This window comes from Gallinula chloropus, assembly GCF_964237585.1.
Source record: "Gallinula chloropus genome assembly, chromosome: 27".
NCBI classification, from domain to species: Eukaryota; Metazoa; Chordata; class Aves; order Gruiformes; family Rallidae; genus Gallinula; species Gallinula chloropus.
Genome location: NC_140112.1, coordinates 3,888,823 through 3,914,828, shown reverse-complemented (window position 1 = coordinate 3,914,828; position 26,006 = coordinate 3,888,823). Strand labels below are relative to the sequence as shown.

Sequence of the window (26,006 nt, the reverse complement as noted above, 5' to 3'; positions counted from 1 at the left end):
AGTTATCTTGTTTGCATTGATGACACCTTTGTGCTAATGGAAACTGGCTCTTCCCCAGCAATTATCCGATTTACTCCTGGGCGTCCTAAATAAACGCTGTGCTGTCTGGCTTTATTTTTAACCTTGTAAAGAGGTTTCCCAGTTTCCGTGACGCCCTGGCTTACTTTGTGCTCTATTTCTGTTCCCTGTAGCTGCCTCTCAACGGCGGCTCCCAAGCCTATTAGGAGGGGGATACCCACAAATTGTTTGGAAATCTCCCTGAGCCTTTGAGAGAAAAGACCAGATCCTCACAGGTTCACAACCTCTTTTAGTTGCTCCTTTCCCACAGGGATGTCGGGGCTGCTTGGGCCCTGGTGACAACCCGGGTGTCACTGGGTGGTGGCTGTCAGCGGGTGCTAGATGCTTGAGAAGCTCTGATGATGGAGCTCAGGACAATGGAGGGTTTCAGCAGTCACTCACAAGGACCCATCAGTCCATTTCTTCCATGGAGGGTGAAATAGAGGAATTTTTAGCTCCTGATTTGTCCCACGACAGTCCTTTCACTGTGGTTTGTGAATCCCTGCTCTGAACACACCTCAGTTTGCTCAGAATTTGGTACGTTCACAGACGTGCTCGTGGCCTTTCTCCCCTTGGGAGACAGACAGACAGACAGGACCGTGCTGCGGCGGGGAGGCATCAATGTCATCAGGGCTCTGCAGGTGGGGAGTGTAGGGGAGGCTGAAAACCTGACTGCTAAGTCATGTAGATGCTTTGGAGCTGTGCAAGCCTCACATGCACTCGGCGATACAAGGCTGGCAGTCATCGTGGTGATGGGCAGGGTACTGTGCCAGGGAGTGCTGAGCTTTGGGCTTCACTCTTGCCATGTTTGTCTGCCCTGGGGGTTTCTGCTCATGCTCTGGGATACCTCCAGCTTGGCAGAAACACCCTACATGCCCAGGAGAGCAGACCTGCTTACGTGACCGGTGCCTTTGAGGGGAAGCACCAGCTCAGTGTCCACAGCACTATTTATGGCCCTGCCAGAGCTCCGCGCCTGAATTAGGAGTCCCACATAATCCTGCTGCATCCAGTCACACGTTTAGAGATCCCTAATCCCTCCCAAATCGCCTCTCAAAGAAGATCCTCACAGGTGGGGTCGGGGGAGAAGGCAGTAATCCAGAAAGCACCAAGGGCTGAGCCGCCCGCCCTGGATGGAGCGTTCCCCTGGCCCTGCCCATCCTGGCCCTGTGCCCCTGCCACCCCCTCACCCTGCAGCGGGGAGTCCCCACTCGTGCAGCTCCTCGCCCATCCCCGCTGAGCCTCATCCTTCACTCTGAGCCCTTGGCACCCACCGGGCTGAAGCAGGCTGATGGGTTTGTGCATTGGGGAGGGATGGGGCGTCACATCCACAGCACAGGGACCCTTCTGTCCTGGCCACACTCACAGCGGGGTCTTCCAGCCCCATGCCCATGGGAGGGGACACAGTGAGCAGGAGTCCCTTCTGCCAAACCCTGAGCCCTGGAGCTCCTACCTGCAAGGTCTCCTTCCTGGCAGGGCCCAGGCACGCGGGGCTGGCTGGGTGGGAGCTGCAGGCAGTGCTGCTGGGTGGGCAGTGCCAGCCACAGCGACACTGGGGCCATTGTGACAACTGGGATGTCACTGGGTGGTGGCTGTCACCAGGTGCCCAGGCTGAACAGGGTTCCTTGGGCAGGAGCACGTGGGGTCAGGGAGGGTGCTGTTTCTCCTGGGCTGATGGATGGGGAAAGGGTCACACCCTGACAGGAACCACCACTGCTGCCTGTCAGCTGGAGCACTCCGGGCTGCTCTGCTGGCCTTGGCAGCACAGACCTGCTCTCCCCACAGACCAGAGGGGTTTCTCTTTCTGAGGGTTCCACCTCCCAAGTCTCCCCACCACAAGACAACTGCGAGCACAGCAGGGAAGGATCTGCATCTGCAGGGTGCAGCTCCTCGCTCTGATGGAAAGGCAGATTGTCCTGGAGTGTTTACCTGCGTGAGGATCAAAGGCAGCCCTGCACGGCGGCGTGTTACATCAGAGCAGCACTCACATGGCTATTTCTGTGCCATAAAATCCACTGGCCACCTTCCAAGTGCTTTCCCGTGCCCAGCCCACCCATCCCTTTCTCTGTGTGGCATCTATCGCTCAGGAGATCGTGGCAAGCAGGAGCCTTCCTCCCCTGAGCACACACACAGAGCCGTGCCGCCACACCAGGCAGCTGCTCTGCGGCTCCTGAGCTTGTGCTTGGCAGGAGTCAGCCTGCCTGGCACACACCGAGCGCTCTTCTTCCCGGCCCTGAGCTGCTTCTGGTCTGTGGGGCAGGTCCCTGCTTGGCCAGCGGGTGGAAGGTGAAGAACACGGAGTTTTCCCCTGGGAGGAACGCTGTGTGCACACCAGCTCTTGCACACTTGTTCAGCAGCTTGACGTTCCCTGGGATAATAAATTCACCCCCACATCACAGCCCTTCGTGTTGTGAGCAATGTTTCCCAACGCTCAGCACCCAGGGTGAGGCAGAACCTTGGGGGTACCCCCTGCCCCCAGGGCAGGGGAACACCTTGGGAGCAATTGTCAGGGAGCTGAGATGCTTCCCCATCCCCGCTGAGCATCGCTGCAGCCCTGCAGCACCTTCCCAGTCTCTGTGGTGTCACGGCACTTTGTGGGACACCTCCATGCAGGAGCCCAGGCTCTGTCACTGCATGGGGGTTTATTGGCTTCCCTTAACGTGGTTCCTCTTCTCCTTCCCCTTTCCCATGACTCTGTCTCTGTGTATCATGCTCAGTCTGTGCACGGGCTGAGTACCAGCAGCACATGTACCTTGCCTGTCTTGCAAAGACACCGTGTTCTGTGCTCGTGACATGCACCCTCCCCATCTTCCCTGCAGCAGGTGGAATTAACCCGCTCTGCCAGGGAGCAGGGCCCTCATTTCATCTGGTTTCTGCTTTCCAAGGGTGCCAGTGGTTTATTGTCTTTAGGCATCTGGGGCCCAGCCAGAGGCATTGCTGTAAAGAGCTGGCTGCAGCCCTGCTCTCCCAGGAGGAATGCTGCTTCCCAGCTCCTCTCTGCAGGCAGGACTGTCCCTTGTCCTGTGATCTCAGCCGAAATGTCCCCACAGGTCCCTCCCATGGGATGCTCCCTGTGCAGCCAGCTCCAGGCACACGGGACTCACACCCCTGCCGCTGTTTGCAGGATCTGCAGGGCTGGTCATGCCTCACACAATCAGCAGTTAAGATAACTGTCGGGAAGGGCGCGAGCCCCACTAATTGCAGGCCTGGTGCCTGTCCCTTTGGCATCACCTGCTGCTCCCACAGCGGATCCTGGGAGCGGCAGCGGGAGCAGGAAGAGGCGTCTGACCAGCGGGATGGAGCTGCACGGCTGCAGAGAGGGATGAAGTCCTGGAAAACCATCTTAAATCACCACAGCCCCCACGCTGCACCCCCAAGGGTCCAGCCCACATGGTACAACATTGACCTCTCCTTTCCCTGGTTGCCATTCATGTAAACTCTATTTATTTAAGTGCTGTTTGACAATTCGTGCCATGGCTAGATTTCCCTTCAGAAAGACAGTAACAGCACCTCTTCCTCCTCCCTCACAGGTAGTTTATTGTGTCGCCCTAATTTGTGCTCAGTGGCAGGGAAAGGTTGTGAGCAGCATCCATTCAAAGGGATTGATAAAGGGATGTTTATCACTGAAAAACTAACCTTATCTCATTTTGACTCTCAAACCATGGTGGAAATAGAAATGGGCGTCAGACAGGGTGACCTGACCCTGCACTGTGTTTGGGAGTTGATGTTTTGGCAGCTACTTGGGGTTTAAAGTTCTCCAGAAACCCCAGCATTTATTAATAACCAGTGTTACCTATTAACTCTCCATTACTACTTGCATGACACAGAAAACTGTTGGCAACACAAGGCACTTCCCGTTGAGCCTGAGACGAGGGATGGTTGGGGTGTCAAGTCCCACTGGCTGTAAGGTTTTGCATCCCCAGACCTCCAAGCCCCAGTAACACGTGGGTCACGCTGGGAAGGGAGGTGTTTCGGGCGGTGCATGGCCCCACCGCAGGCAGCAGGGGTCTGTGGGGGGGCTTGTAGGTCTGGAAGCTGGGGAGTTTAGTGCTTTGTAAGGCGTTTCTTCAAACCTGGGCGCTCATTTGCCTCCTGGCATGCACACAGCAGCGGGGAGGAGGCCACGCAGCTGCCCGGCTGGCATCTCCCTGCATTACAAAGACACTTGCCGATCTCGGGGGCTTCAAGTCCCAACTACTCGGCAGGTCTTGGGGAGCCCACCCCGGAGTGAGGGATGCGGCAGCAGGCGAACGCACGGAGAGACACCGGGAGAGAGACCGACACTCCCAGACACGCGTGCTGGGTACACGAGCAGCTTGCAAAGCCCAGCGGGTGGCGGTGTGTCGGCTCTCCGGGGCCAGCGGGACTCGCCTCCGCCCCCCTCGGGGATGCCCGTCCCTCCCCGGGATGCGACAGCTCCGGCCGGGCGCTGGGACCGGAGCCGCGCTCCGGGCAGACCCCCCGCCCCCGGCCCTGCCCATAAAACCCCGCGGGGGCGGCGGGGGCATCCTCCGTCGGGCGGGAGCGGCTGCGCGGCCCCGGGGCTGGCGGGAGGCACCTGGGCGGAAGGAGGGGCCGAAGGTGGGGCCGGGCTCGGTCCGCCCCCGCTCCGCAACCGCTGAGGCAGCGGCCCCGGCCCCGCGCCCGCCCGGCTGCCGCGGCGGGGATGCCCGGTGGGAGCGCGGCGGGCAGCGCCAGGCTCGGCCAGGATGAAGAAGCATCACTCGGTGCAGGGCACCTTCAGCCGCCTCTTCGGGAAGCGCCAGGCCAGCCCCGCCGCCGCCGCGTCCCTCTTCGCCACCAACCCGCCCTGGATCTTCGCGCAGGAGGTGACCTCGGACAGCGCGGGGGGCACCGGTCAGTACCTCGTCCTCCTCTTCCTCCTCCTCTGGTCTGTCCCGGGGCTGCTGAGGGGCTGTGCATGCGGTGGGGCTCCGGGAACGGGACGGTGCCGGCGGGCAGACGGACCGGACGGGGCCGGGGAGCGGCGGTGGCTCCTTCCCTGCCTGTTTGGGAAGCCCCGGGAGGGGCTGCGGGGTTGCAGTGGGGGGAGCGACCCCCGAGCCAGGCGGCTGCGGGACGGAGCTCGCTGCTCCGACGGGGCCACCCCCGCGGCCCGGGCGGAGCAGCTGGGAAACGGCTGGGAAACGGCTCCTGCCGCTCCGGTGGCTCTTCCCGTGCCCCGCTTGTCCGCCCCGTCCCGGGATTCAGCCGTTGGCTTGTAAACCCGCTCCTGGAAGCGCTGCGGGAGGGGAGGGGGGGGTGGTGGTGGGGTTTGAGGGTTGAATATTCACGGGGATTTACTTGTACTTCTCCGCGGTTTTAATTGCCATGCCGTGCCCTGGGGGCTGGTGTAGGAGGGAGCCGAACGAACAGCCGTGGAGCCGGGTAGATAAATGATAGGGATATGGGGATCGGGTTTGGTGGCTGGGACGTTCCAGCCAACACTTCCAAGCTTTAGGAAGCGGCTGCGTTGCTCGCAGAGCTGTGACATTGTCCCTTAAAGCCACGGCAGGGTGGTGACACCCTCAAGGCTGAGCTGGCCAAACTTATGATAAAACATGAGAAGAGTTTTGTGCAACTCCTGAGCGCCCAAGGAAAGCTGCTGGGTTCTAACTGTCCTAAATCTGGGGAGGACTCAGGCCTCTCTGATGTGGTTTGGGTTTAAAGGGGGGGTGGGGGGGTGCAATAAAAGCCACCGTGTCTGCTTATTACAAGCCTGACTTCCGTGGCTGCAATTGCAGGACAAAGGCATTCCTTTCGGGTGCGGGGAGCTGCTGCGCCATCAGCCCGTTCGGTAAAAGCCAGGAGTCAGTCAGTCCTTGAAACCTGAGCACAAATAAAAGCTGTTGAATCACTCCTTAGCATCCTCTTGGCACTTATAGCATTAGTTGAATTTGCATAGGGTGGTGTGGCACCCAGGAGCGCAGTGCCCGTGTTCAGGGTAACGTGTGCTGAGGGGTGGGCTCGTGGTGAGGAATGGCAGGTTCTGCCCTGGGAAAGCCTCATCCCTGGCCCTGGGTGAGCCCTTGCTGCTGCCCGGAGTCCACTGTGGCTGCTAATCCCCACCTTAGTTCTGCACACAAAGTAAACACAAGTTAAGCAATGTGGAATGGGTGTAGGTTTGCGTGTCACTGACTCAGAGATTCCTGAATATAGTGACTGATGCCGCCTCCTCGCTGCGAGCTGTGGATACCCCCGGCATCAAACCTGCTACGCCTACTCCAGGTGATGCAACCCCCAAGTAGGAGGAAGTTCCATTACGTGCCTTGCAGTTTGCTGACTTTATTTCCCATGACTTGAGAGGACACAAATGTCTCTGGGATGGGCTGAGTGGCAGAAAGTGGCCAAAACAGATCTGAGGCCAGCTGCTTCCGACAGCCTCTGAAGCTTCCTGATCCCTCCTTCCAGGAAACGGAGCTGTCAGAGCACAGGTCTTGCCAGTGACAGGCTCTTAGCAGGCAAGTCCTGTTTATCTAGCAAAGAAAACACCACTACAAGCATTTCATTTTGCTTTAATTAAATACATTCAGGTTGGTGATGCTTAGTAATCTAGGATCAAAGACCGTGTGATCTTTAATCCAGTTCCTCATTGAGTTTACCCAGTGACTTGTTTAATAGAAAACTCTGGTCGTTTCAAGTCTCTGAGCGACTATCGCTGCCCCACAAAGCTGTCTGGACCCCAGCTCTTGCCTTGCATTGGCCTTAATCCTTGCTGCTTGGTCACCCAGGGGGTTATACACCAGTAGCAGTGATTTGGTGGCATCTTTGCCATCCTTGTGCCTCCAACAGCTCTTCCTTTGTGCTTGGGCCCCTCACAGCCAGGGAAGTGTCAGACTAACTGATGTGCGGGCTGATTGGTGTTTGGAAAGCTGCAGGAAATGTCCTTTTTGTGAAGAATTCCTTGTAGTGGGAGAAGTTTGGGATAAAGGAGAGGGAGTCCTGACTGCCAGTCAGGGCAGCGGTAGCATGATGGATACTCTGGGGTGTATCCCAGGGCAGCTTGTGGTGTAGTGGGTGGGAGAAAGGAGAAGCTTACATGCTTGCTGGACTCGCTGGCGTGTTTCAGGGCTGTGAGGGAACAAGGACACGTGGAAGGGAGCGGGGATGGGGTTTCGGTGGCTTAGAAAAGCAGCCCAGCCCCTTGGTGTGTGGAGCTTGCACAACCTTCACCTCTCTGCTCTTTCGCTTTTAATTGCTGTGTGACACCTGACGAGCTGTGTCTGTGCTTCATGCCTCAGCACAGGCTCAGGGCTGAGCCCCAAACTCTTCAGTGTTTGTATTTTAGGGGAGGAGAGGGGGGGACTTGCTCACATCTTCTTGCTCCCAGACGCTATCAGACTCTGTTAGGTGGGAGCACTCCTGTGGAGTTCCCTCTCCCATCACAGCCAATTTGCTGCTTTCCCCTCCTTCCTCAAACCTTCCGACTTTCTTTAATGTTGGTCTCCTTGGCTACGAATTATTTGTGTGTATCCTCCCAGCCAAGGTGGGGTTTACATGCTTCAGTGCTTCTGCTTGTTAATTCATGCTGTTAATCAGACACAAAGAACGTAATTAAACTAATTTTATGAGCTTTATTCACTGTCAGAAATAAACCTGCCCAAAAGGTGTGGTTCAAGGTAAAAGCACAGGGCTGGGAACCAGGAATGCCTGATGGCTCCTCCTGCTTGCAGAGCCTGGGCTCTGACTCCTTTCTGCTGTAGCGTCTCCATCCATGGTTGTATTTCGTGGGAAGGCACCCAGAGTGTTTACCCATGGGGCCAGCTGATGTGAGTGTTGTGGCAATCACCATTTGTCCCCCGTGCTGATTGCATCAGGGGGTCAGAGTTCTGTGGCAAGCAGAAGGGTGCTGTGGGTGCTGGTGGTGTGTCCCCACAATAGGCATCTCCCTCCTTGCCCTCGGCTGCTGGCAGCAATGTGTGGAGGAGGAGAAGCCCACTTGAGACCCCCTGTGTGTCCTGGTTCCATCACCAGTCCCTTTGCTCACCCTGGCCCTGCCTGGCACAAGCCAGAGGGCAGGGAGGGGTGGGGGTGCTGCTGGTGCCCCTCTGCTCCGTGTGACGGGGGAGCTGTTGTGGTGATGGGGTTGGGTGAAGAACCTGTCACTAACTCCACTCTCCAATGCACCCACAGCTGGTGAGGAGGGGCAGGAGCTGGTGGTGCTGCTGGTGTGGCTGGTGGTCTGGCTCTGCTGCTGTGTCCCCCTTGGTCCTGGCTGCTGGGATCAGATCCTGCCCGTGCTTACAGCCGGTTTGTGTCACCTCTGAGCACCTGCCCTGGGCCCACCCCTGCTCTCCTGGGGCTCGGAGCCTCGTGGTGCTGTAGAGACACTCCACTTGCTCCCAAAGCCTTTTGCCTCCCCAAACATAATCCGGATGGGGAGTGAATTGAGTGTTTGTACCAACTCTTGGCCCTCCTGATGTAAATGTAAGTTACCTGCCTTTAGAAATAAGCCTTTCAGAATAAACTTGGCCATCTGTGCTCATTATGGTGTCTGGAGCTCTGGGAAGATGATCTGTGCCTTTCAGGCATGTGCCAGTGCCTGCTTGGGGGTCCTGCTGGGCTGGGACCTTTCTCCACCACCACCCCCCCATCACCAACTCAGCTCCAAAACACCCAGGTGCTCCTCAGAACCTGACATGTTTACCCCATTCCCGGGAGCTGACACAGCAAATTCTTCACATAACTCCTTAAAATGAGGTGGTGTCTGATGCTGGGTTTTCCCATTGCTAACTGTCTCCCCTTCCCCTGCAGGTGATGTGATTGAGGTGTATTATGGTGACAATCGCTTTGGGACGGTGACTGACTCTGGCACAGCGACGCTCAAACCTCGTCCCCGAGTCCGGCCGCTGCTGACGTTCCTGCCCCTCGTGAGTACCCAGCTGAACACCGGGATGTCTTATGGCACCATGTGTAGCTGGTGCCCGGAACCAGTTGGGCTGGCTGCTGCTCTCATCCTCTACCCCAGGGAAGAAAATAAATGGAAAGCAAAAGGAGCCTGTAATAAGGCTGGGTACGAGGGATTAGGAGGTGATGCGAGTTCAAGGCTGGTGTCGGGCATGGGCGAGATGCTCAGGCAGGAGGCGGCAGCATCAGCAGGCTTCACTTCTCAATGAGAAAGAGAAAGATTGCTGAGCATGTAGATGGCAGATCTGACTTGTGCTGGGCTTTATCTCCCTGCTGCTGGTGGTATCTCTCCGCATCAAGCGTGTTGCTGGAGAGAGCGATAGCGAAGCCATGTCCCGCTTCCCACAGAGGAGGCGATGCAGCAGGTGCCTGTGTGGATGCTGGATTCCCAGCTTCTGTAGGAGGGAAACTGTCCCCCCCAGAGCGGCTGGCACTGCAGCAGCAGCCAGATGCAGGGGCTGAAGCACCACGTGCTGGACCCAGATGGTCTGGACATGGCTTAACCCAGCTGGGACTCCAGAAGGCACACGTGGTCAGTGCTGGCTTCGATGCAGTGCTGCTGTGGGTGCTAAGCCAGCTTTTCACCCCATGTAACACCCCTTTCTGAAGGTCCCATCCCCTAAAGAGATCAGGAGTGTGTGATTGCTCAGGGAGAATCTAGAGTGTCCTTAGAGCAGCCATTGTGAGCAGAGAAGGGGCAGGTCTGCTGTCCCCTGGGTGCCACTGGGAGTTGCTGGGGCTGTGCCGGTGTCACTTGGAGGACATCTAGGGTGGGAGGGAGTTTCTTTGGGAGTGTAATTAGGAAGCTATGGGGTTACACAGGGTCAGTGCCTCCCAAAAGATGACAGCAGGTGAAAAATCTCACCCAGGCTCCTGGCTGAGTAACCGTGGGGCTGATGCCTGAGAGCTCTCTGCTAGCAGAGGCCACAGCTCACCCCCATATTACAATGTTTTTAGAGCACATCTGCCTTTTGCAGAGTGTTTGAGCTTCTGAATGTTTTACTGGTGGAAGTGTGTGTGGCAGAGGAATACACAGCACAAGTGTCCCTGGGATGAGCTCCGTGGGCTGTCGCCTTGGCAGTGGTGCTTTCCTGCTGCCCCTAGATGTGCAGCCAGCCCTGGGGCTGGTCCCCTTCAATCACCCCTGTGAGGGTCCCCCTCTCTCTCCCTTCCAAGAGTAACAGGTCTGACTGAAGAAATCACTAGGAGTAAGTGAAGTGTTTTAGGGACGGGTCTGTGCTGGCTGTTTGTGTTGCTCTGATGAGGTTTGATTATGATTTGATTTGGCCCAGGCACTCCTGCTGCCTCATGCATATTTGCACTGGGCTGTTCTGCACCTCCAGCCTTAACCCTTTGTTTCCACCCACCTGCTCCCCTGCACAGGACGGGGGGAGGCTGAGAAGCAGCTGCCTGCACAGCAGTGAGTCAGGAGGATGCACACACCCTGCCCGGCAGCCTGCCCATGTGCCTGGCAGCATTCCCTGCACCCAGCAGCTTCCTTCCCCCCCAAACCCCCAGCCCTTGGCTGTTGGAGCTGGGGCACAGTAGAGGTTGCAGGAGGGGGGGGGGCTTTGCTGCCCACCTCCTGGGTACCACTGAGTCCTCCTGCCCAGCCTCCCAGGTGCAGACAGAGCTTTGCAGCCAGCCAGGCAATACATCCCTGTACACAGTCAAACTTCCCTAGCCCTGCTTTGAAACGTGATGTTTGGGGGCAGTGCCTCATTTTTAGAGGAATCCTTGGTCTGTCTGAGATCCCAAGGTCGTATTTAGGCTCCTTTTTGGGAAGAGGTAGCTTTGAACCTGGCTGGTTTGATGGGGGGGGGGAGTAGGCAGGCGGGCTGCCCTTCGCTGGGGCCAGGGGATGTCTGACTGCTCCAGCTCTGGAAAGCCATTCCTGGTGGTTACAGTGAAAGTTCCCCCAGTGGGATCCTGGTGCAGGACCACAAACTGGAAAGGCAGGTTCCTGGCACAGCACCCCAAGCAGCAGCCGGCTCTGAATCAGCAGGAGGTTGGCTGGGCCGTCACACCCCGAGCAAACACAGCCAAGGGAGACAATCTCCCCAGTCATCTCTGGAGGCTGGCAGCGTTCTGGAGATGCTTTCCATTTCAGAAGCCAGCTCGTGACGTGGGGATGGGTGGGTTTGGGGAGATGCTGAGCATTAGCAACTGCAGCGAGGGCTTTTTCGGTGTGCAACAGGCTTGCCCAGTTCTTAGGACCTGTTGAAGTGACATGTCCAACGTTACAACTCCTTGGTGAAATGTGAACTGTTTCCTCCAGCTTTGCATACAGCTCTTCCAGCTTGCCATTCCCTTCCCACTCCTATCCAAACAAGTGATGATTGTGTTGCTTTTAATGCAGTGCTCAGACGTTCTGCTGAGCAGGTATCCCTGCTCTGGGGACCTGCAGCCATGAATTTCCATAGCAAATGGGAACTGCTGGGTTTTATTTTTTTCCTTTGTGGTTTTGGGGATCTCATTGTGCTGGACAATCTCATTATTGGTTCTAGGAGTGCCTCTGGTTAGCCACTATCTTTCCTCTGGCTTTCTGCTGAAGTTGAGGATCTACCCCTGCCTTGTGCTGTATCTCTGGGACGGGTGAAGGGGTCTGAGATGAGGCTGTGAGGCTGACCTAGCCTGATGCTTCGCTGCTAACAGATCTGTCTGGATGCCTTAGCAGACCTTGGCTTCTCCATCAGCACAATCCTGGGACAGAATTCCCACTCACTCTTTCCTGGCTCATTGGTTTATGGCTGTGGAGGACCTGTGGAGGGCTTGGCAAGCAAAGCATGTGCAACTTCTTTTTAGTTTGTGGTTAAAAGCTGGGGGGTTCCAGGGCTCAGGCTGCTGCTGTTAAAATCAGCTCTGCCCCAGCAGCTCTGGGCTTCCTGAACTCCCTCCACCCAGGGCAGCGTGTCAGTGTGCTGCATGGGGCTGGCTCGATGAACCCAGCTTGACCTTTGATCAGGGAAACTTTGGAGTCCTACAGCAACCTCATAAAAATAGCGATAATGCCAGGGAGAGGCAAAGGGCAGGGGCTGAGCCCTGCTCTGGGCTGAGCCCTGCTCTGGGCTGTACACAGGCTGCTGGCAGGGCAGTGCATCCTTCACACACGGGGCTGGTGGCAGCCAAGGCACACAGCTCCCTGGGGCAGGTAGGAGAGCAGCAGGGTGGGTGGACCCTGGGGATGGGGTGGTGTGTCCCAGACCAGGATCCCCACAGGGTCTGTGAGCTCCTGCTGCTCGTGGAGTGTGACTTCCTTGCTCTGGGTCTCTCCCAGCACTGGTATGTGGACAGCCTGGCTCACGCCTGTGCTGACAGCCTGATTCAGCATCCCTGTGTTTCGGATGCGGGTGTGTTCAGGTACATTTCCTGAGCAGTCACAGTCCCTCTGCAGAGCAATCTGGGCAGTGAGTCACTGGGGAAGGAGAAGCAGGAGCCCTGGTCAGCGCTGCAGCTGAGTCAGTGTGCTGGGAGCATCTCGTGGTGGGTGTCTGCAATTATCCAGAGCTGTAAGCATCCTCCAAACCTGTGGGCCTGTGCTGGCTAAAGGCACTGCTGAGTGCTCAGTGTAATTGAGGGTGAAGCACAAACCACACAAGCAGCTGTTTTCCTCAGTGTGTTCTGGGATGCTGGTGCCAGTGTCAGAAGCTGGAGTCTGTCTGTGGTGTGTATGTGGCTGCACTGAGAGCTGGAGAGCAACACCTGCCAGACCTGTGGGAGCTATTAAACCTGTGTGGTGTGTGAGTGGTGCTGTGGGCTGGGGAGCCCAGGGCTCAAGTGTGAAACAGCCATGCTCCTCTCCAGCCCCCTGCACCGGCCTGGCTTGGAGTTGTCTGTGGCTTGTGCAACCTCAATCGCTTCATTCATCCCCTTAAATCCCATTGACAGCAGCCACTGCAGGGATCTCCATGTCTCAAATGGCCCAGGACCCTTTGGCTGCTGTTTGTGGAGACAAATTACTGTCCCTACAGGCTATAGAGCCTGCTTGGGACGATGACCTGGTGTGAAGCTAACAGCTCTGCTTTCTCGACTGTTGCAGAACGCCCAGGAACCCCATGGGGTGGCTGTGCCAACACCATCAGTGCCAGAAGACTTTGAGGAAAAGGCAGCTCTTGGTAAGGGAACTTCTCTGGAGTCCTGGATGGTGCTAGGGGCTCAGCAGTGTTGTACCTCAGGGAAGGAAGTGTGCCTGTACTGAGCTCTGCAGCAGACAGTCTGATCGTGAGACTTCCTTGCTAAAATAGAATCTATTATTAATTATTTTAAATCATTGAGAATGAATTAACTTCCAGGGGTGAGGCATTAGGTGGCTGTTGCTGTTCAGCAAGCTGTAGAGAGCTGCTGAGTGCAACAGCCTGGCTGGAGGTGATGGGGCTGGGGGTGCTCACGCTGCTGTGCTCTCCCTCTCCCTTGCAGGCTCCGGCTCCCAGGTCAATGGGAACCACCGGCTGTACAGCTCGGTGGGGGACCTGCGCCCGCAGGCTCTTGAGGGGGATGACCTGGATGAAGACATCCCCCCACCACCATCGGTACCCCCACCGCCCCCTCCGGCACCAGCACCGCCACCTCCAGCCTCGCCGGCTCCTCCACCACCCGAAATGCTGCCGCCGCCACCACCACCCCCGCCAGCTGAGATGGTGCCACCACCCCCTCCCATGGCACCTCCGCCACCTCCAGCCTCTGCCCTGTCCTCCCCCAGCACACCGGCTCCTCCAGACTTCATCCCGCCGGCCCCACCGGGTGCCTCCCCGCTCAGCCGGGCCCCGGCACCCTTCGCCACCGGCATCTCCAAGTGGAAGTCCGAGACGGTGCTGAACACGAGGCAGGGGGATGCCGAGGGGCCGCTCTGCCCTGCCGAGCCTGGGGTGCCAGCTGCCCCAAAAGAGAGTCCGCAGCCCAAGCACTGTCCTGAGCCTCACCTCACCTTCCCCAGGTCCTTCAAGGTGCCTCCCCCGGCCCCAGCCCGGTCCTCCTCCATCCCGGTGCAGGAGAGCCAGCCCACCCGGCAGGAGCCCTTCCCCAGGCAGCCCCATGCTCGGCCTCCCCTCCCGCCCTGCTTCACCATCAGGCCCGCAGCCAAGGCTCGTGCTGGAGGAGATGCTGAGCAGAGCGGTTCCCCAGTGAGACAGGCCATCACCAAGCTGGCTGTGCCAACACCCCCACCACTGAACCTCAAACCGGGTCCAGGGGTGAATCCTGCTGGTCGCCAGTCTCTGCTGCCAGGCTCTGAGATGGAAAAGGTTCCCCAGCCAAAAACAACCGAGGGAAACTCCCCTCTGAAGTCTGAATCTCTCACTGCAAATGACCTGGAACTCCCTCCTCCTGACTACCCGACCTGTGAGGATGACTGGAGGGACCCCAGCAACCTGAGCAAGCTGCGGCACGAGCTTTCGGCCCTCCTGCGCTCCCCTCGGAGGGAGGAGAAGCCACTGGAGAAGCCGGCTGCCCCCCAGCCTGCAAACAGCAGTGCCAACTGTGTCGGGACCCGGGAGCCCCAGCTTGGTGGCCCCCAGCTCGCCAGACCTGCCAGGAGTGATGTGCAGTTACCCACAGGAGGGGACAGTGAGAAGAAAGAGGTACCCAGCAGCACCCCTAGTGCCAAGGGGGGCTCTCCCAGCACGGCACTCCCTGCTCCGGAGAGCAGCCCTGCCACGCAGAGCCGCAGCGTGATGAAAATCAGGAACGAGCTGGAGGCTATGCTGTCCCTGAAGAAGGAAGGGAAACCTGCCCTGGGGCTTGGCAACCAGAAGCAGGGCACTGAGGATGGTGGGAGCCCCCCTGGTGCAAGAAAGAGCCCCCCTGGTGTGAGGAAGAGCCCCCCTGATGCTGGTGAATCGGTGCTGCCGAAGCCAGCCCCAAGCCTGCTCCCGGTAGCAGTGCCAGTGGTGAAGGGTGATACAGAGCACAAGGACCATCCTGCTCCCGCTGCCAGCAAGGCCACAGAGAGCCTGACACCTGCTCCGGGGTCCCTAAAGAGCAGCGTGAGTCCCCCAGACCCATCTCAGGGACCAGTGAAGTCCCTTGCTCCCCCCTCCCCCTTGCCCTCCACTTCTCCTGCGCAGAGCCCAGCGCCGCAGCCCAACGCAGCCGTCTTCCAGTACAAAGTGCACCGGGCTGGGGCCAGCTCAGCCGACCCACCCTGTGCCTCAAGCTCAGCTGAGCCGCCCTGTCCCCCCAGCTTGGTCAGGAGCCTGCCAGACACCCCAGGAGCGGGGCAAGAGGAGGTGCTGATCCACCCTGTGACGGGCGAGCGGGTGGAGCGGGGCTCCCCCATGGCACTGCTGCTGGCAGCCCGGCAGCGTGCCCAGCGGGGCAGGCAGGGCGGCGAGGTGGCAGCTGTACCACGGGCAAAGCCACCCCTGAAATTTGGCAGTGCCTCGTCAGACACCACCTCCACCAGCTTCTTCCGCCACGAGTCCAAGCCCTACTCCTTCACTGTGGTGCCCCGGCCGGCTGGGGCGGGGATGGTGGGGTCAGGACAGAGCAAACCTCAGTCTTTCTCCAGCTCCTCGGAGCAGGGCCGGGATGCACGGGGCGAGGTGCAGCCTCAAAGCCTCCCCACACACCGGCGGGCTGCTGCCTCCAGCCTGCTGCGGGGCCTCCTCGAGTCTGGGCAGCTGAACCAGCCTGGGTCATCCTGCCATGGAGCACCCAGGGAGGAAGAGGAGGAGAATGGGGACATGGTGCTGGACTACGCCATTATCCCCCCACCCCCCGAATTCAGCAACGATGATGGGGGGGAGGCTGAGGGACCTCTCCCAAGTCAGGAGAACTGCAAGTGCCCCAGCTGCCCCGACAGCACCCGGGGCTCAGAGGCACCGCGGTACTTCAGGTGGCCTGGCTATGGCCGTGGCTACGGGGGCAGCCATGACCAGCCGGCCCCGCTGCCCTCGGAGAAGAGCAGGAGGAACGGTGACTTCACACCCCAGTACCCAGATTACAGCAGCTCAGCCGGTTACCCCGGCCGCTGCCCGAACCCTCGCCCGCTGATCAAGAAGCGCCTGTACGTCTCAGAGCCCGACAGCTCCTACCCCCGGGCAGCTGCAGCTCCCCGGGGCACGGGAGTCCTTTCTTCCTACAGCTCTGGGGGTTACAGCTCCTCGGCTGGGGACGGTGCCCGTCGCCTCAGCTCTGCCCACAGGAACGGCCCCACGGGCGCGCAGGGCAGGCGGACGTCCATGGATGCTGCTGGGAAAGCCGTGCCGCACGGCAGTGCTGGAGCTGACACCAAGTACAAGGGGCAGAACGGGGACTTCTCACCTGCCAGCACGGTGGCAGCCAGCAGGTATGTGTCCCCCTGAGTACCCCCCCTTCCCTCTCCTCTGTCCCTTGGTCTGAAGAGGAGGAGTGCTGGGCTGTGCCCCACTAGAGAGAGGAAAAAAAAAATACAAATAACGATAATATTTGATGAACCCGAAGAGTTTCCTCAGCTTTCAGTGACTTTCCACTCTGTTTTCCCTCCAGACCTGCCCATGGAAGCTCGCAGTATGGTGGACCCACCAACACCTTCACAGTCAGGCCTGGGGCACGGCAGCCCATCTCCTACATCTACCAGAGTGGCCATCGATAGTCACGTCCATGGGGCTGCTCCACCACCTTCATCCAGCTGGGAGGGGACGAGGAGGCACCTGAGCTGGTTGTGCCCTGCTCCTTGGGCACCAGGGATGGTGCTGAACCTGCATGAAACTGCTGATGGAGAAGGCGGGGAGCAAACCTGGGACTTGGACTCTTCTCAAAAGACTGTCATGGAGAGTAGTTACTGCAGAGGACCGGCTGCTGTCTTGTTACGTGAGCAAACACAGCTTTCCTGCTCTTCCCCACTATGCTATTTTTAGAATTGCAGCCTGATAGGTCTTCTGAGAAAGACAGAATGCATCTTGAAAAGAGCATCACCACTAGAGAGAGTGTTTTTTGGTCTATCTTGGTTTAAATCCAACATGCTTGGGAACAGGGAGAGAGAGACTACCTGGGAGACGTGCAGGAAGGAAGCGAGCCGGTGTGTAGTGGGATGTGGGGGAATTAGGGATGTGAGTCCAGTGGGATAGAAATAGAGTTTAGGATGTCAAGAGGCAAACCTCTTCTGTCCCCACCTCCCTCCACAGCCTTGAGCAAACCAGTTATGCTGAAGCCTTAAAGCCTGCTCCAGGCTTTCAGTGCCTGCCCTGCCCAGCTCCACTGTGAAGGTCTGAGCCCTCTTCCCCAGGGAGGGACTGGGCTGGGGGGCCAGTGGCTGTGGGAATGCAGACCCTCGCTTCCCTGCTCCTTTGGGTTGCTGTAAATGTTTCTGTTGGCAATTACTCCTGGTGGAAGAAGGCTGGGAGGCCTGGGTGGATGGTTGTAAAGCCCTGTGGAGACTTAAAACATGGAGCAATCCTCCTTTTCCTGTGGCAGCTGCTGGGTGCCAGTTGGCTCCCCAAGGTGCTGTGCTGGGGGGGCTTTCCTCTGGGCTCCCTTGATACTTGAGACCCACTTACACCTCTGCCTCTAAAAGCTAAGCCAGAGTCCTTAAAATCTGTCACACTGAGACTTGGCTTCAGTCAAAGCTGGATTTTGGTGTGATTTGGAGAGTATCCCCTGCTCCTGGCACGTGGGGAGTCTGTGTGACATTCCCAAGGGACCTGCTCCTTGTGTGCTCATCTGGGTGCTGGGGGTGTGTGAGCGTGTCCCTGCTGCGTGCAGGGTGGGAGGTGAGTAGCCTTAAGGGGAGGGGGGGGGATCTTGTACTACAGCCTGAGCAATAATCCCACAATATCCAACCAAAGCTTTGAACAGCTTCCAGGGGGGGGGGATCTGTCCCTTTCCTCATAGGTGAACCTGCTGCAAGTCACTGTAAGATAAGTGTAAAAACTTGTAGAGAATATTTTCTAATCACTGACAAACTAAAGCACTTTGAGACATGAGTCTACTTCTAGAGTAAAGCACTTTCTGGTTTCAAACCCTCACAACAGCCTTTGTTCCACTCCAGCTTATCCTGCCTTGCACACGTGTGTGTGAGCAGGTCCTGTTCTCCAGTTCAGCTCCAAGTTCAGTGATAGATCTTCCTTTGTGCTGGAACTTCCAGGAGTTATCCTGGCATCAATGTCATGTCTTTCCCATTCTGCATTTTGTGTTATTTCCAACATTAATAATGGAACAGCTGCTTGGAGCATTGCAGCAGCTTCAGAGTATCCTGAACTTCCCTTTGCTGAGAATAAAATGAAAAGGCAAATGCTCTCATTGGTCTGATGGCTAATTCAAAGGGCACTTTCATGCCAGTGAGTTGCAGTGACTGGGAAGGCTTCTGGATGTGCTCACCCCAGCCAGTACTGAAGTAACTCGCTTCAAGTACCTGGGTGTGGGTTTGCAAAAATGTTTACAGAGACTAAGGAGTAACTGTCTGGGTATTTCAGTGTGCCAGCATCATGTAGAATATCCCCCACATGCCTTAAAATAGGGCAGTGCATCTGTGCAGGGAGCATCCTTGGGATAAATACCTATAGAAGTCAAGCTGTGCCCCTGTTTGAGCAGCTTCAGGGTCCTGCTTTAGTGCTGGATGGAGTTTCACCAGTTTAATGTGAAACAAGCCAAAGAAGCCTCTCTGGTAACACTGCAGCCCAATTGTTTCCATTTCCTGGTACTTTTTTTTTTTTCAAAACACTAAGTCCCAACTGCAGATTACTTTGCAAAAGCAGCCTTAGGGGTACAGGCTGGGTGGGAGCTGTCAGCCTTCAGGACTCGCTCTGCCCAGAGATACTGGAGTTGTACACACAACCCCCCCCTAAATTCTCCTAGATTTGAGTGGATCCCCAACACATGGCTTGGATTTGGAGGGGTTTTATTAGAGCAAAATGTGACACTCCAATTGTGGCACTTGCTTTGCATTTCTCCTTTGCTGCTTTGCCCAGACACGCTGAGCTGTGTGTTGTAATGTGGTTGTAAGTGCAGAGGGTCTTGTTTCTGGCAGAGGGGTGTGTGCTCACACTGACCCTCAGGAGCATGCCCATGTCAGACTTATGGAGTAGCCATTATTCATGATTCAACCCTGTTCTGGGAACATGTAGTGGAGTAAGCTCCAACTACATGAGGTAGGACTCTGCTCGCAGTTGTAAAACTGGTTAGTGTGACTGTGTTAAGCTGTGGAACTAGCCTGTTCTTCAAACACTCCGGGCTATCCCTCCTCGTGAGTGCATTAAGCAGAAGTCTAGTGTTTCAGTAACAACTAGACACGTATACTGGGGCCACTGGGAACTGAGAGTCTCACAAAGACACCACTGTGGGAGCTGCTGGCAGCCAGCGCCCTGACCAGTAAATGAAGCCTGTGATGGAAAGCAAGGACCTCTCAGCTGCAGGAATGGGCAAGAGCTCCCTCTTCCCAGCCAGGTAACTTGTCAGGACAACATGTAGACCCAACTCCTCAAGTCCCATGGCTGCTCCTTCTCCCCAGGTGCTTCACTGTGTAAGTTTAGCAGTGGAGGAGGAAGAGCTGCGGGGCAGTAATGGAGCACAGGGACCCCCCCTTCCAGCCCAGTCCCAGGGCTGAAAGCAATCCTGAAGGCTGACAAGGGACTTCTTCCCACCTCAACCCGAACAGTTTGGTCACTCAGGTGTTGACAGGATTTAAACCCTTCCCCCTGCCATTGCCTCTTCTCTAAAGCACCTGCTCATGTAGTGTAACTCACAGCTTTCCTTGTCAAGCATTGAACAAAGTCTCTTATTTATGAGTGCCTTCAACTCCACCCTCTTGCATTAAATGTCTCTGGATGTATTGGTTTATTACCTGTGTGGTCTGACTCCTTTTTTTCAGTCTTGCTTAAGTGATCTGTCTGCTGCAAGATCTTTGCCTGGAGACTAAAAGGAGAGGAAAACAGCTCTGACTGGCCTTGGCAGCAGGCTCAGTGTCGGCTTCCCTACGGCTTGGGCCAGTTTCTACTTCCCAGCTGTTGATATAAACCCTGTGGCAAGTGAAGTGTGTTTTAGGAGCACAGTGAAGGAGCAACAGCCAGCCCCATGTGCCCCAGCCCATGGCTCTGCACACCCAGCTGGTTGGGCAGCCTGGCAGAGGAGCTGGTGCGGTTCAGCCTGTGCTGCTTCTATAAATAGCTGTGGGGTCTGAGGGCTTCATTAGCACTGGGACCTGCAGACTCACTTGCAAGTCCCAACTTGAATGTGGCACTTAGAACTGAGAAGGCAGCGTGAGCAATGCAAGCAGCAGCATTAAAGCCGGGCTGGGCTCCACCAGGGGTTATTCTTTCCACTCTTCAAAACGCTGTTGGTTTGCATCCTCCCCTCTAATCCAGCTCTCACCACAGGACCAGGCTCGTGGTGAGGGCAGTGTGCCATGGCTCTCTTGCTTGTAGCCACCATGCATTCACAGGAGCGTCCCCAAACCTGACCAGTGTGGAGTGTGTGTGTCCCACAGACCCCAGAGGGCTCACCAACTCCCCTGCAGAGCTGCAGTCACTGGGCATTGACGTGGCATTGCCATGCTGCCTGCACATTGGTGGGACCCTTTACTACAGCCTTGCTCGCACTAGTACCATCAACTAGGAGCTGAGGAGCACAGCACGAGTGAGTCCTGGAGAAACTCCCCCTCCCCAGCGCTTTTCCCAGGACGGCAGGACAAACACGGGAGTGTGAGTGGTACAAACCCAGTGAAGGTTTGGGGCTGCTGCCCTCCCGTGGCAGAACCACAGGATGTACCGGGGGTGGAGCATTCCCACTGGTGCTGCCACCCCAAAGTCTCTGAGCAACTGTACAGACGGGATTAAGGGATCAGGAAGGACCCGAGGTGGGGACAGGCTTCACCTCCCACCCTTCTGCCTCTTGCCATGGGCAGTATTTGTTCGTGGGTGGTGATGGGGGGAGCCTGGTGTGGTTTAACACTTGGAACTGGTCTTTAGCTACACAAGAAGCAATCCCAAAGGAGACCTGGATAGAAAAGCTTCCTGAGCACAGGCAGGACCTGAGCCTGAGGAATCAGTGCCTGAGCCCTGGGCAGGGATACAGTGCACACTTCAGAACTGTCTTCATTTCAGGGACTGAAATCACAACTCTAACTGTGACCTCAGCCAGCTCTCCCACGGTACAGAAGGGGCCCAGTGAAACTTGTACCCAGTTACAAATGAAAACTGATTTATTTAAAATCTGTCTTCTGCTTTTTCCAAGATGTTTTCACAAACAGCACAGGCCCTGTGTCAGCTCTCAGCACAGCAGCAGAGGTCTGGGACAGGTCACTCCTTTCGGTTCTTAGGGGCACTTTTGAGGAAACATGTCAGTTTTTATAATCATTTCTCTTTTTCCTTGTCATACACTGCTCTAGATCAGAAAGCCTGCTCTGTAAACACCTGCACAACATGAGAATTCAACCAGCAGCACATGGGGTTTCAAAAGAGAAGTGCAGAGCCTGGAAAAGCTCAGTCTGCCTGAAAAGCAGGGTGGGCTCTGCCTCATGTGGATCAACTAACCTTGGTTTATGCAGGGCCAAGTCCCCTGAAGGGTGTTGCCAGCATGCCAAAGAAACAGGAGTAGCATTTGTGTCAATAGTATTTAGTTTCCTTAGTCAGGACCTGCTTTATTCTGCCTAGGAAATACCAAGCCAGGCCACATCCAGAGCGGTGGCAACGCATGCAGAGGGGTTGTTCAGGTCAGTATGTTCCAGGGAAACAGTTTAGTTTGAAAAGACTGTGGTATATTACAAAAGAAAAGCCACCTACAAGGATTATGGGGTGTCTGTTTTGAAGATTATGGGAACACTCAGTGCCCTCAGCCTCCAGCACAAAGTCACTCATCACAAGTGTGTGAGGAGGCTCCTTTATTACTAAGCAGAGGCTGTCAGAGGAGCAGGCAAATGCAAACTGAAGTCCTTAGTCCAGTTTTTCCCTTGCATAAACTGTTGTTCACAGATCTCTGAGTTAAGTTGTCTTCAGCACAGAGGAGAGGAAACATGGTGTCAAACAGGACAGCACCTAACTTCTCCTGGCTTTCAGCATGCTGCAGGAACAGCCCCTCTGAGCTGGCATCCCCTGTGAGCCAGAGGTGCCGGTGTCTCAGCATGTCATGCTGTCAGGATGGTGTTTGCTACAGCACTGCAGCTGGGATCCCTGCTGTACACAACTGCTCACACCACTGGTACTCTGATCCACACTACTGAGAGTGAAGACCACCCCTCTAAGCCACAGGCTGCACTAAGGACAACCATGGAACCCTTCTCATCTTTAAATGCCAACACAACTGCCTCTTCCCCTTCAGCTGAAGAACTGATTTACATAGCAAAGTACTCTCCTCAACGGTGAGTGAGGCTCTCCAGCTACCAAGAGGTGGATGTTTTAACCTCCCTCAGAATCCATCAGGGAGGAATTAAGCCTTTTTATTACTATTTTTTTAAGTATACCTAATTCTCTAAGTCTCCTCTGTGCCTGAAGGCAATTTTTTTCTAGGTAAAATACTGAAGTAGTATCACAGGTGAAGCCAACTCCTCAGGAGAAGGTAAAACTTGCTTTGTAACTAACTTAGGCCTAACTCAAAATTACTACAGGAACCTCCTGATCACAAGGCTCAAGGCAAACAGACTGTACCTGCTCCCGATCACACACAGCTTTGACTTCAGCAGAATCAAAGTAATGCCAGGAAGGAATCTGGACCATGAGTTTATAAAACTTATTCTTTTACACAGTTGACTCCAGAAGGTTCCCCAGTTGGTAGGGGGACGGTGTGATGTAAAACCTGATGATCCCATCCAACTGTAGTGAGCAAGGCATTGTCTGAAGGAGACCAAGATAAGCCTGTTACAAAGTCTCGATGAGAACGGCTTCTGAACCTGGAAAACACAAACACTCTGTGAGCCATAAAGCATCCTCACCAGGAGCTCAGGGGCTCGTGCAATTCCTAACTGCTAGTTTGTTAGGATGATGCTCCCTAGTCAAGGGGTGTTTTCATCTTCCACTTGGCATAAGGATCAGTAATTAACTTAATAAGAAGTCAACAGAAACAGTTAGAGTAGTGAGTTTGGTCAAGTACTTACACCTCTGAGAGGTCTGAGTCAAGAACAGCTACTGAACAGTCTTCACTGATTGTAGCCAGTAAGGGTGAACTGGAGGGCAGAGATGAGACCAGGGTTAGAACGATCAAATACAAGAGAGCAGCTCAGGGATAAACTTGTGAAAAGCACGTTTCTTAGGGAGCCTGAGTGTGGTACAGTGAATTAGAGACTGTATCTTACAAAAACCTGTTCATTGCCATTGGGCAGGGTGCCAGCACACTACATTAGCTACAGAAAGCAAGTGATTCTTCCTCAAGCAGAGACATCTACCTAGAAAAGCCCCCCCCAGCAGTGGGGCAGCAGCTCCAAACGCTGCAGGAGTTACTCTCAGGTGCATTAGCACACTTCTTAAGAGCGATGTAGTGTTTGGCTCTATTTCTTCACTATCAACCTTCCTGATAAGAGAAAAAAAACTAGCACCCTGACAGCTCTTTATCCTCTCAAACCCAACGGGGTTATCCAGTCACACACTGGATGCCAGCGACTCAGACTGTACCTATGTGCAGAGAACGCGAAGCCGGTGATGCTGCGGGCGTGCACAGCGGAGCTGAGGGCAGCATCGGGGTTCTTTGTGTCTACTAGTGCAACCGTTCCGTTTTCGTCACCTGCAAGAGGAGAAGGGGGTTACCACCAGAACTGACATGTGAGAGGAAAGACCTGGATTTGCCCAGTGGAAGCAAAGTGAGAAGATCCCTCCTTACCCAGAGCAAAGACGTCGCTTTTCTGTGGGTGCCACATGACTGAGGTAGGGAGGTAATTACAGGCACTGCAAACTGCAAGCAAATACATTGGGAGGAGTGTGAGAAGAGCCAAGTACAAAGATACTACCTCCTTTAGCACTGCTCCTGCACTGGGACAGCCCTTTAAAAGCTTATTGTGACAGCATCAGGCTTCCTTAGGTTTCCACAGGCTTTCCTGCCTGTGCTGTCACAGCACTGGGTCTGAAGTTGGGCATCAAAGAACTGTTCTTGCTTCCCCCAAACACTCACACACAAGCAGTGGCTGCACATGGGAACATACCAATTCGAGTAGCTGGTTTGGGGCATCTGGTGTCCCAGAGTAAAGTTCTGCTGTCCTACAAATCCAAAATGAATAAAGTTTGTTACAGTTTCTTTGTGGCAGGGACTAGGCACAAACAGATTCACCACAGCACCACTACTGACCCACACTCACACCCACCCACCCTTCCTTTGTGTTAAAGGGATGCTGCCAGGAACTGCAGGTTAGTTCCTTGGTCATGGCCAGAACAGACCCAGGCACTCCAGTATCTCAACACAGTTGAGTTAGTTCCTTGGACAGACCCAGGAACTCCAGTATCTCAGCACAGACCTGTAGAAATCAGCTCTGTAAGCTGACAGGCAACTTGTCACACTGGAGTAACACCCGAATGCAGCTTGTAACACAACAGGCAGCTTCTCAGTAAGAGCATTTAACTGTAACCAGTTAGTTTTTATCAGGTAGGTTCAGACAGAGTGAGCTTTACCTCAGCACAGGACAGGAACACGGTGTCCTTATCGGGACAGGAGGCCACACACGTCACTGAACCGGAGTGAGCTACCCAAGCACAAAAGGATAAAGAGCCTCAAGAGATTGATTCCCACTTTCCTGAGTATTCCTAAAGACCTCGGAAGGCACAGCAGAGTCGTTTATGCTCAGAGACAGGGTAAATTCTACTCAGCAACAGCCAACCTGCTGCCAAACCCAACCAGAGCCACCGCCGTCAAGTCCCTGTGATGTGCATAAGCTTGAGGAAGCCTCTCCAGGCAAAATATCAGTGACAAAGGGGCTGGGGGAGAGGATCAAATGATGCACAGTGGCTAGAGATCACAATCCCACATCTCCAGAGACTGGCATCTGCAGCGAGCTGTCATCCAACACAAACAGGGGTTAGGAGAGCACATCATGTGCAGGTGGAAGGACGATTTCAGTACAGAAGGAATACTCTAAGACACACTTAGAGTTGTGATGCAAACTGAGCCTTACAGCATGAATTTTGTGGGGAGAAACTAACAGCAAAGGACCTGCAGCCTGGCAAACATTAGCTCTCAGCCCCAGGGGTGCTCTGGCAGATGGGAAATAAACCTGTGGGGCCGCAGGACTGAGGGGCCAGGTGGGGCAGGGTGGCAGGGGCACTCACCTCTGTAGGAGTGCAGCACCGTTTGCTGGGGCAGGTCCCAGACCTTGACGCTGTGGACAAGAGCGAGGAGTCAGCCCCCAGCACCGGCCCCGGGGGGGAGGGCAGCCGGCCCGGGGCCACTCACCAGAAATCCCTGCCGCCGCTGACAGCCTGGGTGCTGCCGGCCAGGACGGCCACCGTCATGGCGATGTCATCGTGCTCGTATTTACAGAACTTGTTGACGATGAGGGTTTCGTTCTCATCCAGCTCCCACAGCTCCACGGCGCCTGGAGCGGGGGGGACGGGGACACAAGCACCTCAGGGCGGGGGGAGCGCCCACCTCGGGGGAGGAGAGGGGAACCCGGGGGATCCCCGTCGCTTACCGGAGTCGGAGGCCACCAGGATGCCCCGGTCGGCCACCCAGCACAGGTCGGCGACACCCGCCTCCGTCTGGACGCCGGCGGTGCAGAAGCCCTCGCTGGGGGCGCGGCGGGGGTCGGCGAACACCCAGAGGGAGCCGGCCCAGCAGCGCCCGCTCAGCCCGGAGGCGCCCAGCAGCAAGGCCCCGTCTGCGGGAGAGAGGAGGGGGAGAAGCCCGGTGAGCGCCCGCCGCCGCTCCCCGAGGGGCCGGCCGGCCGCCCTACACCCCGCTCCGCTCCCCCCCGCCCCGGGGCCGGCGGCCCGCCCGCCGCCCCGTTACCTGCGCGGTAGTGCGCGCCCTCCAGGTGCCGCTCCATGCAGGCGGGCGCGTTGGGCGGGATGTTCCATTCGGGACCGGCCGCGGCTTCCTCGCCCGCCGGGGGCTGCTCGGCCGGGGGCTGCTCCGGCGGGGGCTGCTCGGGCGGCGGCTCCTCCATGGCGGCGGCGGCGGGAGCGGCGGGAGCGGGGCCGGCGGCGCCCCCCACGTGCTAC

The 26,006-nt window shown here is 56.3% G+C and overlaps 2 protein-coding genes across 2 annotated transcripts; one reads left to right on the top strand and one right to left on the bottom strand.

The window, feature by feature from the left end:
• Positions 1-4,763: 4,763 nt before the first annotated feature.
• Positions 4,764-16,531, top strand: LOC311201577 (uncharacterized protein C6orf132 homolog; the record flags this gene model as incomplete). The annotated part of the gene is made up of 5 exons (XM_084275989.1): positions 4,764-4,911; positions 8,809-8,924; positions 13,001-13,076; positions 13,378-16,246; positions 16,426-16,531. The coding sequence occupies 5 exons, from the start codon at positions 4,764-4,766 to the stop codon at positions 16,529-16,531; spliced, it is 3,315 nt and encodes a 1,104-aa protein (XP_084132115.1).
• A 4,520-nt stretch (positions 16,532-21,051) lies between these two features.
• On the bottom strand, positions 21,052-25,988 carry WDR77 (WD repeat domain 77). Its single transcript, XM_084276088.1, has 10 exons — positions 25,795-25,988; positions 25,478-25,663; positions 25,240-25,381; positions 25,116-25,165; positions 24,462-24,532; positions 23,999-24,053; positions 23,680-23,751; positions 23,475-23,583; positions 22,961-23,029; positions 21,052-22,756 (listed from the first exon to the last, which is right to left on the bottom strand). The coding sequence occupies exons 1-10, from the start codon at positions 25,949-25,951 to the stop codon at positions 22,597-22,599; spliced, it is 1,071 nt and encodes a 356-aa protein (XP_084132214.1). The 5' UTR covers positions 25,952-25,988; the 3' UTR covers positions 21,052-22,596.
• Between the last annotated feature and the right edge of the window lie 18 nt (positions 25,989-26,006).

Excerpts from the sequence above, each read along its gene's own strand:
- WDR77 (XM_084276088.1), bottom strand. The coding sequence starts at position 25,951 with ATGGAGGAGCCGCCGCCCGAGCAGCCCCCGCCGGAGCAGCCCCCGGCC. Across the intron at positions 25,166-25,239 it reads AGCGGCGGCAGGGATTTCTG|CGTCAAGGTCTGGGACCTGC; the intron begins GTGAGTGGCCCC and ends TCTTGTCCACAG. Across the intron at positions 23,584-23,679 it reads AAGCGACGTCTTTGCTCTGG|GTGACGAAAACGGAACGGTT; the intron begins GTAAGGAGGGAT and ends CTCCTCTTGCAG.